At 50.4% G+C, this 15,714-nt stretch overlaps 1 protein-coding gene across 6 annotated transcripts in view; it reads left to right on the top strand.

Moving 5' to 3' along the window:
* Positions 1-15,714, top strand: part of lft (Limb expression 1 family member lowfat) — a 219,718-nt gene that overhangs the window by 168,211 nt on the left and 35,793 nt on the right. For 2 of the 6 annotated variants that reach the window (XM_071689004.1, XM_071689005.1), the window contains exon 2: positions 14,871-14,930. The exons of the other annotated variants lie outside the window; for them this stretch is intronic. In XM_071689004.1, coding sequence (XP_071545105.1) covers positions 14,871-14,930 — 60 coding nt within the window. The remainder of the gene's footprint in view (positions 1-14,870; positions 14,931-15,714) is intronic. 6 annotated transcript variants of the gene reach the window in all.

The raw sequence follows: 15,714 nt of genomic DNA, 5'->3' as shown, positions 1-15,714 counted from the left end.
TGGTTGAATAATCCTTGTTGTTGGTACGACCTTTTTTTCTCACCTTACTCACTGTTGCAGTTGCAGTTCTTTCCCTTGAAAAAGTACGTTTTAATCCTGCAAGCTCCATGTTGGCTCAAGCTTTGATGTGACAGTTGGCACAGGCTCTGGTGTGACCGTTGGCACAGGCACTGGTGTCACTTTGGCACAATCTTTGGTGTGTCACTTGGCACAGGCTCATTTCCACAATGGTTGGGATGGGGTTCTTCCATTAGTGGTGTATACGAGCCTGTGTGGGTCCGATGCGGTTTTGGTGCGGAACTGCAACTTGGGAGACGAGGGATCTCGGAAGCAGGAAGTGATGGTGATGGGTTTAGTGTAGCAGCTTCTAACCGAGATGTCCAGTGAGTGTCAGGTGATGGCTGTGGACAGCTTGGAGTGTTGTAAGTGTAAGAGTGACCCAAGGATGATCTTGCGGGACCCTCTTCCACGTAGGTGAGTTGGGGAAGAATGAAAGTCGTGTAGATGTTAAGTTCAGAGGTCGAGAGTCCAATTGTCTTGAGTCTGCGAAGAATGCCAAAGCTGGAGGATTTGATGATGGTGCTGGCTTGTCGACTCCAGTTTCGTCTCTCGTCCACACTTACATGGAAGGCTTAATGGACTGAATACCCTGCAGGCGGCGAGGGCTTAGTGAAACAGTAAGGGATGGAGAAATGTTTAGAACCTATTAATATTGACGTCAATGGTACAGTCTCGGTTTGATACTCACGTTGTTGGCGGTAGTCCGGTTCTGCAGGCTGTTCGAGAGGGCACAAATGTGAGGGAGAACTGTTGTCGGTGTTGATATTAGCAGTGGCGTCGAATCCCTGGTTAGCCCACGCGTGGTTCTCGTCCAGCTATGCTAACCACCGCACCATGGAAGCTCATATCACAGTTGCCTTTTTTTTTTTTTTGTATGTCATTGTTGAACACAGTCAGTGTAGCTATTACAGTGTAATCATCACAGCCCACGTACCAATATACTCCCTTCTTTACCACAGTCTGTGTGGACACAAAAGTCTGGTTATTCTTGCAGCACCGGTGTTTCCCCTCACTTTGGCCTCTACCACAGTCCATTCTAGCACCACAGTACCTGCTCTCGTAATAGGTATTGCTGTCACACACACACACACACACACACACACACACACACACACACACACACGCACACACACACACACTCAGGGATCTCATATTGGCTGTACCGTGTACACCGAATGTTATCGGTCACACTATCAGGTACTTGACTGATCAGGTTGTTCTGCCATACCTTGTGTATAGGAGACACAACCAAAGACTTGCTGTACCGCAGCCATCATCCGCAGCGTCGTGTCTGCTGCACTCGTGATTTTCTGTATCAAACTCGAGGTCGTCGTCGTGTGTCAGGTTATAATGTGACTGTGGCAGACACGATGTCCCTCTGATGGCAACACCAGCAGATGACTTCCCTTGTCGGCTTGACATCCGACACGGGAGAAGGATAGCTACGGAAATAGTCACGGACTTCACCTGCGTCACTTAGCTTTGTGACTTTTGTCCAGCATCACTGACTGTGACCCGAGTTGGTTATTGTTGATATAAGCAGCCGCATCCAGAGCGTAGGTGTCTCTCACTCACTTGCCACCGTCCCAGACTTTATCCAGAATAACCCCATAGATGTTGTAGCTCTTATCATTGTTCTATCCCTCACTTTCCCCCTTCCCGGAGGTGTAGATTGACACGGGCAGCAGTATGTCCCACGCGAGGTCATCTCGGTAGAAAGGTGTGTTAAAGAGCAACTTAAAGATGCATTTGGAATGTTGTGATTACCTCTCAGAGGTTGAATGGTTATTGAAAAAGGGGAAAGGAAAGAGCGAGTTGCACAGCCTCGCAAGAGAGGTGTCACAAGGGTCGCTCCTCGTACGGTTGATCTCCACACAGAAACTAGGGGAAGCAACAGGAAGTCGCGTGCCTTGGATCTAGGCCTCAGGTATTGGAACACAGGCGGAGAGTTGAAGAGATTCTGGCGTTATGTTGCCAGTTGTTGTTGTCATTGCGACCCCACACCCTCGTTTCCGCTGCTCGAGATGCTGCTGTGCCTCGACCGTTGGTCCGTCACTGTGTTCACCGCTTGGTTGTGTTACCGTGGATCATCTCCTGGTGATGAATATCATAAGAAAAAACGCTTGTTCCTCGAGGTTAGTGTAAGGCCCGTGTTTATATGTTGGGTCAGCTGGGCCAGGAGGGCCGGACGAGACAGGCGTTCCTGAGGTATGGCAGACACGTACTTGTGCCGTCTTCATCTTAGCGTCAGCAGCCACGGAGCTCAGGGTTCTTCCAGATCCGTAGATTGTACGGGTATTATCATACAAGTAGGGACGAGGTCGCTTAGCGATCGACCTTTGGTAACGTACTGTATTGTGTGTGGCGAATGAGAGACGCCGTTCAGTATCTTATCATGATTTGGCCCATGTCAAGCTGATGAAACATCTCCATATTTGCAGATGATGTGTGGCAGACGTACACCTTTCACACCACCTGAAATGTTGTTGAACATGTCGCTGGTAAAGTGCCAAGAGAATGGAAATGGGCAGATGTCATACATGTCTTTAAGAAATGGGACCTGATGGATGCGATGAACGACAGACTCGTCTCCCTGATGATTTGTCGAGTACTGGAGAATGTAATCACAAGGAAAATAAATGACTTTGCTGAGGAGAGTCTATCCGAGAGAGAGAGAGAGAGAGAGAGAGAGAGAGAGAGAGAGAGAGAGAGAGAGAGAGAGAGAGAGAGAGAGAGAGCTCCGTTGTAAACAAAAGAGAAGATTGAGTGTTTTTTGTCTTTATTTGGACCGCCAGAAAGCATTTGACACTACACCATACAGGAGACTGGTAAAAGAAGCCGGATCTTCAAGCAGGATTAAGGGAAGACTATTTCGATGGAAAGAAGATCACCTTTGTGAGTGTGGATACATAGGACGCACGTCGAGGGGAACCCTCTCGAAGTGGTTTGAGATCACCAGTGGCGTCCCGCAAGGCTCTTGCTCTGGAACCATTATTCTTCTTGATTTATGGAAATTGTTTAACCGAGGAATTGGACTCCCGTATCAGTATGGATGCTGGTGATGCCATCATTGGTCTTTCAGGAACTGAAAACGGACGAGGATTGTAACTTGATAAGGGAACTTAAAAAACACACCCTCCCGAGTTAGTCTGAGGCATGGTTGATGGAATTTCCACCCGGGTCAACGTAATGAGGATGGGAGAAAAGGTAAAGAAATAACCTGCGGCCAGAATCCCACGTTAGCAGAATAGTACAAGGGAATAACTACCTGCTGGCAGACGTCAGAATTACAATTCAAGGACGTGGATAAGCAGATACTAAGCAAGCTGGTCACATCCCACATTAAGCCAGGGCTAGACTGTGCTTCCCAAGTGTAGTCACCGAGTTAAAAGAGAGACGCACAGGGAATAAACTGAGGAGATCCAGTGGAAGGCAACAGAGATGGCGCCAGAATTAAGAGAGCTGGGTTACGGGGGAAATGCTAGGGGGTCCTTAGGTCTGCCCACCGTGGAAGACAGAAGAGTAAGTGGTGACTTGATCCAAAAGACTTCTGAAGTTTTTGAACCAGTTTAATGATGTCGACAGTGGGCTGTTCTTTGCATGGATGGAACAACCACAGGACAGGACATGAAGCAAGAAACTTGTTAGAAAAGCTGGGGAAAAGTTCCTCTATTGTGTGAGGGAGTGGCGGATGAATGGAGTGAGATGAATAATGATACTGTGAATGCGCACAACAGACCCAAAGTTGATACAGTGTATGAAGGTAGAGAAAGCTCAGGGGACGGGTGAGGTGGGGGGCTAGGAGTGTAAAATTCCCTGCCCGTACAGCACAATTAGGTAATAAAACACACACACACACACACACACACACACACACACACACACGGGGAGCGTGGGGTTGAGGTAGGTAGGAGGGCGTAAGGCACAAGTGAGGAAGACTGGTGGCCTAGCTGGGAACAGGACCCAGTCATTGGCCCAGCACGCGGGTCAGGAGGTGCTTTTTTGGAGGTGTGTGTCGGGTGTGAACGTGGGCGTATTTTGCCGTGTGGGTATAGCCGTTCGGTAGGAGTTGACGTGGGGTGGGAGGTTTGAGTGGGTGGTTGTGAGGCTTGAATGGGTGGGTGGATGGATGTGATAGGCTTGGATGGGAGGGTGTGAGAGGCCTGGATGGGTGGGAGATGTGATCGTCCGCTGGCGGGGGTGTGGACGGACCATGAAAGGGGAGGGCTGGGGTGAGGGAGGGGTATCTGTTACCAGATGACGGCGAGCATGACAGCCGTGGGTGGGAGGCAGAGGCCCTTGGGTCCAGGCCACCTTTAGGAGGTACCCCTAGGGCACTTCTTCCCTGCACCCCCTTCTTCCTCCGACCCCAACCCCCTTCCTCCACATCCCCCTTACCCTGCCTCGCGTATAGAAGTACCGTCTCCTCCTCGCCCCTCCTTTATGGAAGTGTGTGTGTGTGTGTGTGTGTGTGGAAGAAATCCGTGTGTGATAACCTGGGGCTGTAACCCATTTTCTTTATCTCCGGCACAATCAATGATGGCCTCCGGTAGAGCGTCTCTGCTAGACCTATGCGTTTCTCCGAGTGTGTGTGTGTGTGTGTGTGTGTGTGTGTGTGTGTGTGTGTTCTCGCCGTTGTTACATAGAGGCCTTATATTTAAGCACCGTAGATTTCATTTTCCGCTGTCGTCGGTGAACGGTTCTCGAAAGATGGGTGGACTGTGAGATTGGTGAATGTGGACAGCAGACAGAAGTTTCAATATGTTTTCTATATGGTAATGTTCACGAGTGGGGCGCCATGGGTGCTGAACTCCCTCCCCGAGCACGACTGACAGGTAATAACACACACACTCACACACACACACACACACACACACACACACACACGAAAATAGATCTCGTAGAGAAGGTGTACCGGAGGGCATCATCCTTCGATTGTACGGGAGATAAAGAAAACGGTTCTCAATGAGGGGGTTACCAGCTATGGGTCTGCCCACGTTGGAAGAGCATGGGAAGCGGGGAGACGGGAGTATGACCTTGCAGACTATTAAGCAATTTGGCAGTGTGCACGTGTCCATCGGAACACGACGGCACGACCCTCGAGGGGTGCGGGGGTGGGTCGTGCTCATGGGTCGTACTGACGTGCTCAAGGGCATAATAGGAAAGTAAGAATGGAGGAAAAGTATGAGGAAATTCTTCAGTTGAGATATTGAAATGAATGATTCAAACGGTCAAGAAGTACACAAATTCCTGGCGCTACCTCGCTGACGTGTGAAACAGCGATTAAGTAATACACACACACACACACACACACACACACACACATATATATATATATATATATATATATATATATATATATATATATATATATATATATATATATATATATACTTGAGGACAATATATGCGAAGAGGGTTGATTAACAATAAGGTTACGCGGAGACGTTTGCCTGTAAGAACTGTAAGGCTGTTAGAGTTGAAGTTTGGACATGTGGAGAGGATGGGTGAGGAGAGGAGGAAAACCAAGGGGGGTGTGCATGTCGGAGGTGGAGGGAACGAGGAAAAGCGGGAGACTAAATTGGAAGGATTGAGTGAAAAATGCTTTTGAGTGATCGGGACCTGTTCGAACATGCAGGAGGGTGTGGGGCATGCACGGGATGGGGCGAATTGGAACGATTTGGTAAATGGGGTGACGCGTCGGGCTGTTAGTTAACAGAACCGAGGCATGTGAAGCGGCCAGGTAAAAGCGCGGGAAAAGCCAGTGGGGCTTGGCTTTGGATAGCTGGCTTCGGTGTCGATGCATTGTATTTGACAGCTTGAGGTTATTCTTCGTGCCTTACTAGCACTCCCTCGCTACTCGGAAAACCTGGAATAAATATGAAAGAAGAATTATATATATATATATATATATATATATATATATATATATATATATATATATATATATATATATATATATATATATATATATCCTAGCCGTAGGCAGGTACCCAATTTATCGACTAGCAAACACACAGACGCGAGGCTCGTCTCGTGCATGCATAATTCACACGGGAGTGGCCATGTGTTTTCGTGGGTCCAGAGTATGAGGGAGGATGTGGTTGAGGATGGAAGCAAGAATGGTCACTGAGACGTTCTCCCGCGTGTTCCTCATGCCTGCTGTGGGCAGGCCGATGCAAATGTGCTTGCTCGATTTCCAGGAGGTCCGTTCGGGCTGGGGATCAGGCGTCGTCACTTACACTGGGTATATATATATATATATATATATATATATATATATATATATATATATATATATATATATATATATATATATGTATGTATATGCATGTATATGTATATGCATTAGTGGTCGTTCCAAGTGGTGTCTGATAGAAGGCAGTGCAGGATGTGGTGGCCGTTGGATTCGTCCTGAAGCGTCCATTACCCGGGCTGATGCCTTCTCATTCACCCCCGGCCATTATGGCTATACAGGTATTTTGGAACCATTCACAGTGGTTTAAGACGGCCAGATTACCGTCCTCTGTAATGGCATTTAATTTGCAAGGCCTGGGTGATGGCACGTCAGGTCGCGCTGTGCTGCTGCTGCTCGTCCACAAGCTATTTTTGGGGGCCCGTGGCTGAATTGTTTAAGACATCAAGATAATAGTGATTAGTAATACCAATTAATTAGCGAGGGCTTGATGATTATATAGCCCAGTGCGTCCTTGATGTAGAGGTATATTGTCCATGCTGGTATTATGGGAGCAATTTCAAGTTATTTAGATGATGTTCAAGCCCATGATCAGCCACTCCAATGTATGACCCCAGCCCAAAAGATTATAGTAAGCACGGCTTATCGATGAGACTTAGGATATATTTCCCCATTGTTTAAGACTTGCAGATGCCTGTAATTATTAATACCAATTGGGGGTTCTTTAAAGTTAATGGGTCGTGGTGATGCCCCGAGGGTAGGTATCTGCCTGTGTATGTGAGATTTCCCCCGGGCACATAACAAGTATATATATATATATATATATATATATATATATATATATATATATATATATATATATATATATATATAAACCTCGGTCGCCACTCTGGAATGGGAAGGTAATACTGGACAGTGAACCCCAGTGCTCTACCGGAATGTGAGAATTTCTCTCACAAGAAAGGTATGAACTGTCGAGCAAAATTAGAAGGTAGGGGAGTTCGTATGGTTAACTCTTTTTTTTTTTTTTTATGGGTTTGAGGGGCTGGCAATGACATAGCAGTCCGTATCATCGCCTCTCCCATCTCCTCCCACCATCATACGAACCCCCACCCCACACACACACACACACACACACACACACACACACACACACACACACACACACGCGTACGATTTCTCCCACTGAGCCTCACTCCAGCATTCCCTCCCCTTTTTGCCCCTGGTAGTCTTTGACCATCGTGACACCCTTAAGACCCCCATGCACCATCGACTGGTCACTTCACCCCTGCGTCCCCCTAAGCATGTCCCAGTATCCCACAGCGTGTCCCGTCGTCCCGCGTCTTGTCCTCATTATCCCACATCGTGCCCCTTCGTGCAGGCAGCCAAGTCGCTTGGGAAAACCCGGTCATTATGAATGGCTTCCCCAGGATTCATACAAATTTCTCGGTGCTTATCCAGTATTCATGCAATATATGTGTATATATATATATATATATATATATATATATATATATATATATATATATATATAAATATATAAATTTCTCTTTCAAACTATTCGCCATTTCCCGCTTTAGCAAGGTAGCGTTAAAAACAGAGGACTGGGCCTGTGAGGGAATATCCTCACCTGGCCCCCTTCTCTGTTCCTTCATTTGGAAAATTAAAAAAAAAAAAAAAACAAGAGGGGAGGATTTCCAGCCCCCCGCTCCCTCCCCTTTTAGTCGCCTTCTACGACACGCAGGGAATACGTGGGAAGTATTCTTTCTCCCCTATCCCCAGGGATATATATATATATATATATATATATATATATATATATATATATATATATATATATATATATATATATATTCTTTTTACTTTTGAGTGGAGAGTAGCCGAATATTTATATAAGTAGTGCCGATGGTTTATGTCCGTGTCTTATACGAGGTTAATGATTGGGTTGTGTCGGGCTGATGCTGCTTGGAAGAGGGGGTTCCCTCCCGCAGCGAGTTGTTTGACTTAGGAGACCTGGGAGCCTGATTTATAAGGACGGTTTGAGAGGCAAGAAGGATAATTTCAGGGCCCAAGTTGTGTGAGTCTTGTTGTGATTAAAGCTTGCCCGAATATACGTTGGGTATCGATAGTAATTTCCCCCCCACACACACACACCCCTCCCCACCACCACCACCACCAAACCCCCCCTTACTATCTCATGAGATGATTATTTATCCTTTAAGGAATTTCCAATATGTATTCACCGTGATAATGCTAATTTTCACCAGGTTTGATGGGGTATAATGTGTGGGTAAACATGTGCGCGTGTGTGTGTGTGTGGATGTTTCGGGTCTGGTAGTGTGTGCGAGTGTAGTAGCTGCGATGGTGGGGGCGAACGAGAGAGTGAGGTACGTCGCCTCGTTTCCCCCTAATCTTTATATCAGAAAGGATATACCCGCGCGGTGTGTCCGCCAGTCTGAACCACAAGACATGTCCAAGCTGGAGGTTGTGAAGGTAATTGAGCAGCGTTTGATGTATGATGCGTAACTTCATACTGCACCGGAGGACGTGCCGTAATGATGAGGTGGACGATTAACAAAAGACGCGAGCTAATGAACGAACGGGATACACAGTCACACACACACACACACACACACACACACACACACACACACACACACAGGATGTAGAGATGTTGCATAATGGATACCTGATATCACCAGGCGTGTCAAAAGCTGTGAGAGATTTTCACTCGATTCTCACATGGGAAGTAATTACATACAGGTTGACCACCTCTCCCCCTTTGCGAGAGGGAGGGTGGTGAATGGGGGGATTGGGGGGGAGGGGGGCCACTCATCTGCTCAGGGGTCGTTAAAAGCCATCATCGTCAAACAGCCAGCACCCGGGAGAAAAAAAAATAGAGAGAGATCCTTCGAACGCCCTCCTTCTCCAGGTGTTGAGGATGATGTAGGGATCATAAAAACCCCCTCGCTGCATATATGGGCCTTGGGAGAGAGGGGCTGGATGATCCCTTATATGGTGGCTCGGGGGGTTGAGGTCGGGCCGGGAGATATGGGCGTCAAGAAGAAGGCAGATGATATGGCGCCATCCCCGCTCGCTCATGGCCCGCGCCGCGCCGCTCTTGCCCCTCGCGTAGGAGGGGCTTGCCTCCGTCCCGTCATGTCTCCCGGGTCTCTGGCCTAAGGAGATTTCCGGGAGGGTAGGAGGAGTAAAGTGCTACGCCCTTGTTGGGCGGCGTGAGATGCCGTCTAAGAGGCTGGGGCGCAGGTGCTGGTCCGTGGCTTGGTGTGAGTAATAACCTTAGGGTGCAGGAGGGTCTGGGAGGCGTGGGCGTTGACGTTGTTCTCGCCTGGCGGAGGGTAAAGCAGTGGTGGTGGGGTCCTCCTGCCTGTCTATGGTGAGGAGTCGGTACCCCCTGTGCCCTACGGGGGTACCGGGCTGGCCCCGACGTTCCCACGGTATATGGGGGTCGGCCATTGGGTCGGGACGACACGGGACAACCACAGCGGCGGCCGGCCAGGGATACACAACACACACACACACACACACACACACACACACACACACACACACACACACGAGTTTCATTATATGGTAACTTTGGACACGAAGAGAAAATAGAGCAACGGTGATACCTGGCTGAGAGTAGATATGATGGTGGAAATTATACAGAACTCACGTTATTTCTGTGGTTGCCAGAGACTAAGGCGTTGTGGAGGGAAGGTCCTGTAACATCATGCAAGGGAGAGGTGGGAACATGGGTGCTTTTAACGTGGAGCACGGAGCGATGGGCGAAACGGGAGTAGATTAAGAAAAGACGTCTGAGGTTTAAAAGGAATTCAGGTGGCTGGGTCGGTACCCCAACCAGCTAGCATTTGAAAGGTGCGAAGAGACGACTGCGTAAGGTGAAGAAAAGAGGAACAGCAGAGAAACTTTTGATTTGTTCTTCTAGTTTAGCTGAGACAGCACGGGCCACTGAGGCCCTCCTCAAGGCTGTCCCATTGACGCTATATATATATATATATATATATATATATATATATATATATATATATAGAGAGAGAGAGAGAGAGAGAGAGAGAGAGAGAGCGCCTTCATGAGACGTCCCTGACTAGGGCCTCAGTGGTCCGTGCCGTCTCAGCGGACCTAAAGAGATAAGAGTTTAGTCATGAGGAAAGCGTTAGTGGCTTTAAATTTACGTATCACGGAAGAGAGAAGAGTGAGGGACGACCTGATCATACATGCTAGAGGTTTTTAAACCAGGTAGCTGACGGAGACAGAGAACAGCATATACCAGCATATAACAACCACAAGACGTAACGGAGGGCAAAACGCTGAGTAAAGAAATAAAGGAAGAATTGATCTTATAGTACAAGAGTCAGGGATGAATGGAATGAACCAAGTCTGTGGTGGTATTGGAGAGCATACAGAAGTTTAAAAAGCTTGTATTATGGTAGAGAAAGTTCAAGAGACGGGGCTCCATGAGCGTAGAACTCCCTCCCTGTACGGATTACAAGTAGGGTATTACACACACACACACACACACACACACACACACACACACACACACAAGAGGGGATTATGGACACGGGCAAGATAATGCCAAACGCAGGTTATTAGGTGAGGGTGGTTGGGTTTGGGGGTTGTTGGTGTTGGGTTGGGTGAGGTTGGGTACTGTTGTGGTGGTGTATTGGTGAGGTTGGTTGTTCTCGTGGATAGATTGTAGTTGTGGCTCTTGTTGTGATGTTCCTAGAATTGGTTATCAGTTAGTCGAGGAGCACCTGGTCACAAGGTGTCTTGGTCGAGTAGCACCTGGTCACAGTGTGTCTAGACGAGGAGCACCTGGTCGCAAGGTGTCTTGGTCGAGTAGCACCTGGTCACAGGGTGTCTAGACGAGGAGCACCTGGTCGCAAGGTGTCTTGGTCGAGTAGCAACTGGTCACAGTGTGTCTAGACGAGGAGCACCTGGTCGCAAAGTGTCTGGTCAAGTAGGACATGGTCGCAGGGTGTCTGGTCGAGTAACAGTTGATCACCTGGTCTAGTCTTGGAGCGTCTGGTCTGGTCTGGTCTTGGAGCGTCTGGTCAAGCTGGAGGTTTTTAGTTGTCTGAACAGGAGAGGTCGAGGTAATTGCCGGGTAGAAGTGGGCAGCGGCTGGCAGCTCGGTCGTGATCTACATAGTGGCAGGCTGGCCTGCCCCCACCAGCCCTCTCCCACGCTAGCCATCTTCCCAGCCAGTCCTCTCCCCAGATGAAAGCCCTCTCTCACACCAGCCCTCTCCCCTATACAAGACCATTCCCCACACCATCCCTCCTCTTTACCCACAGCTATATACCGTACTTTCCCCACCAGCCCTCTGTCGTGCCAGCCCTCTCCCCACACTAGCCCTTTCCCACTCCCGGAGACCCCTCCCCCCTCGCCAACCCTCTCTCCCTCGCCAACCCTCTCCCCCTCGCCAACCCTCTCTCCCCCAGCCCAGACTTGTATCCCACTTGGCGTCTCCGGGAGCCTCCACCTGCACCGAGGTGGCACTCCATCAGTGGTTTGAGGCTGCTGACGGACACACACACACACACACACACACACACACACACACACACACACACACACAACAGGGTTTTAATGGACTCGATTTCTCCTCCATATTGTTTATGGATCAAGGCACCTCCTCCTCCACCACCCATTGTATTGGCAGATCAGCCAGATTACCCCTGAGCGGGCTCCTCTCTCGTCCCACCAGCCCCCTCCTCCATCAGCTTCCTCCTCCACCAGCCCCTTTGGACCAACTTCCTGTTCCACCGGCCCCTCTTCCACCAGCTTCCTCTTCCACCTGCCCCTTTGGACCAACTTCCTCTTCCACCAGCCCCTTTGGACGAGCTTCCTCTTCCACCAGCCCTCGTGGACCAGGCTCCTCTTCCACCAGCCCTTGTGGACCAGGCCCCTCCTCCACCAGTGTCCCCTGGACCAGACTGCTCCTCCACCAGTGTCCCCTGGACCAGACTGCTCCTCCACCAGCCAGCCACCTCTTCCATCCATCAGACTCTCCCTCAGACCAGATAGGAGGCCAGTTTTCATGTGTGAGACTTATCGTCGACAGGTTGTTCTCCTGATCTTGTCGATCAGGCCCCTGGCAGGCAGGTGCCCCGCCAGGCATCTGTTAGCATTATATAATGAAATTATAGGATGAACGAAAACAAATCACATCTTATATTGAAAGTCTGGGATCAGCTGCCAGGTAGTTTTAGACTATAACCCGTTTTATTTTTATTTTTTTTGTGAGTTATTGCTTGCTTGTGACTTGGTTGTTGGCCGCTTGTTAAGTTGTTGGTACTTTTTTGGTCTTTTTTTACTTGTGGATTTTTTACTTGTGGATTTTTTACTTGTGGATTTTTTTACCTGTGGATTTCTTCCGTTGGCTTTTTTTTCCCAGGCTTAACTTCATGTTGATGGCTTGTGAGGTATTGTCTCTGGCTTATTTTTCGTCGGGTCTTATTACTTGTAGCTTGTGAGTGAGAGGTGATGGTGAGTACACGTGACTTGTGATGAGAGGTGAGGGTGAATACTCTTGGCTTGCGAGTGTGTGAGAAGTGGTGGTGAGAGCCTGTGGCTGGTGAGTGTGTGAGGAGAGGTGGTGGTGAGGGGCCTGTGGCTGGTGAGTGTGTGAGGAGAGGTGGTGGTGAGGGGCCTGTGGCTGGTGAGTGTGTGAGGAGAGGTGGTGGTGAGGGGCCTGTGGCTGGTGAGTGTGTGAGGAGAGGTGGTGGTGAGGGGCCTGTGGCTGGTGAGTGTGTGAGGAGAGGTGGTGGTGAGGGGCCTGTGGCTGGTGAGTGTGTGAGGAGAGGTGGTGGTGAGGGGCCTGTGGCTTGTGAGTGTGTGAGGAGAGGTGGTGGTGATGGGCCTGTGGCTGGTGAGTGTGTGAGGAGAGGTGGTGGTGAGGGGCCTGTGGCTGGTGAGTGTGTGAGGAGAGGTGGTGGTGAGGGGCCTGTGTCTGGTGAGTGTGTGAGGAGAGGTGGTGGTGAGAGCCTGTGTCTGGTGAGTGTGTGAGGAGAGGTGGTGGTGAGGGGCCTGTGGCTGGTGAGTGTGTGAGGAGAGGTGGTGGTGAGGGGCCTGTGGCTGGTGAGTGTGTGAGGAGAGGTGGTGGTGAGGGGCCTGTGGCTGGTGAGTGTGTGAGGAGAGGTGGTGGTGAGGGGCCTGTGGCTTGTGAGTGTGTGAGGAGAGGTGATGGTGAGGGGCCTGTGGCTGGTGAGTGTGTGAGGAGAGGTGGTGGTGAGGGGCCTGTGGCTGGTGAGTGTGTGAGGAGAGGTGGTGGTGAGGGGCCTGTGTCTGGTGAGTGTGTGAGGAGAGGTGGTGGTGAGGGGCCTGTGGCTGGTGAGTGTGTGAGGAGAGGTGGTGGTGAGGGGCCTGTGGCTGGTGAGTGTGTGAGGAGAGGTGGTGGTGACTCAGGGCCTGTGGCTGGTGAGTGTGTGAGGAGAGGTGGTGGTGAGGGGCCTGTGTCTGGTGAGTGTGTGAGGAGAGGTGGTGGTGAGGGGCCTGTGGCTGGTGAGTGTGTGAGGAGAGGTGGTGGTGAGGGGCCTGTGGCTGGTGAGTGTGTGAGGAGAGGTGGTGGTGAGGGGCCTGTGGCTGGTGAGTGTGTGAGGAGAGGTGGTGGTGAGGGGCCTGTGGCTGGTGAGTGTGTGAGGAGAGGTGGTGGTGAGGGGCCTGGCCATGGACACCAGTCGGCAGTGTTGCCAGTATGTGTCCTTGTGTTGGTCCAGCACCCATCCTGACCCCCCCTCCCTCACATGGTCACGTACCCCTCCTCTGCACTCCTCATCACGTTCCTTCTCTCTCGTCACCACGTGCCTTCCCCCCGTCACTGTGTCCCCTCTGTGCCGCTCCCGACGTGCCACGTGCCCTCTGTCTGTCATCACGTACCCTCTTCCCCACGCCCCTTTCTGAATCGCCGTGTCTCCGCCACGTTACCACGTGACCACGTCTCTTGTCATCACCACCACACCCGTCTCTCTCTCTCTCTCTCTCTCTCTCTCTCTCTCTCTCTCTCTCTCTCTCTCTCTCTCTCTCTCTCTCTCTCTCTCGGTCGGTCGGTAGGTAGGTAATGAGCGTCTACTAACCAGGGAGGTGTATTACCGGTACAACCCACCTGGGTTTCGGGAGGGTTAGGGACGGGTGCTCAGAGGGCTAGTACTTCAGTGGCTGTTGAGTTCGCCTGCATGGTCTTTGTTTTTTTTTTTCTGAAATCGTAGGCCGTTGAGATGCAGTACACACACACACACACACACACACACACACACACACACACACACACACACACACACACACACACACAGTGTTCTCCAACTCACACCTGACACCTGTCAACACGAAACTCGCGCAACTCGTTATTCTTTATTTTCGTGCGGTTGAGCGGTACATACCGAGTGTAGGTATCTTCTGTGTCGCAGCTGTTGCCACGTCCCCTTCCTCTGTAGGTGTCGCATAGCCCGGAAGCACGCGCTCTGTGCACCGCACGCCATCACTCAAGGAGGAACAGAATGAGCATTGTGGATGAAAGATGATGATATTGTGCCATGATCCTCTGTATGTACAGTGTAATCCATGAGAGTTTTGCCCACTCCCCCAGCCTCTGCCGCCCACACTCCCACGCCAGTATCCGGGGCCGCCCCATCCTACCCAGAGCACGGTAAGTGCCATATGACCTGCAGGTGTAGGGCACACAATGGAACCTCTTCCCGTTGAGCGGATGTTCCTTCTCAGACCAGCTTGCCAGGGTGGCAGAACACTACTCATACGGGGACACCCTCTCCCAGGGTGGCAGAACACTTACACTAGAAGGGAATTGCCTCTCTCAGGGTGGCAGAACACTTATACTAGGAGGGAAAACCTCCCCCAGGGTGGCAGAACACTTGTACGAGGAGGAAACGCCTCTCCCAGGGTGGCAGGACACTTGTACGAGGAGGAAACGCCTCCCCCAGGGTGGCAGAACACTTGTACGAGGAGGAAACGCCTCTCCCAGGGTGGCAGGACACTTGTACGAGGAGGAAACTCCTCTCCCAGGGTGGCGGAACGCAGCCATCAGGGAGAAGCATAGCGTCCAGTGAAGGAAGAGGTCTTTCAAGGAAGGGAGACGGCCCTCGCTGGACAGTAGACGCTACGGAGGAAACATTCATCTCACGTACGGTACGGTCGCTTCCTCGGCAGGGGAGGTGATGCTTCCAGGCCAGTCAGTATTCTAACGTGCCCGCCAAGAACGGGAACACCCTGGCTTGGTAGACACGCTCTCTGAAAACCAGCATTTTTGGATACATCTTCTGCGAGGGGTGTGGTGAATCTGTCATTATGTGCGCGTTTCTGTGTGTGTCTCTTGTCTGTGTCTGGATGGTTCTGTGTGGTGTCGTGTGCATGCTTGTGGCTAGCCTGTGGGTGGATGGTGGCTGTTGTCTGGCAAGGCTCACCAGCAGCAGCAG

Source organism: Panulirus ornatus, chromosome 46 (assembly GCF_036320965.1).
Source record: "Panulirus ornatus isolate Po-2019 chromosome 46, ASM3632096v1, whole genome shotgun sequence".
NCBI classification, from domain to species: Eukaryota; Metazoa; Arthropoda; class Malacostraca; order Decapoda; family Palinuridae; genus Panulirus; species Panulirus ornatus.
The sequence above is the reverse complement of the archived record's forward strand: the minus strand, read 5'-3'. Positions and strand labels throughout refer to the sequence as shown.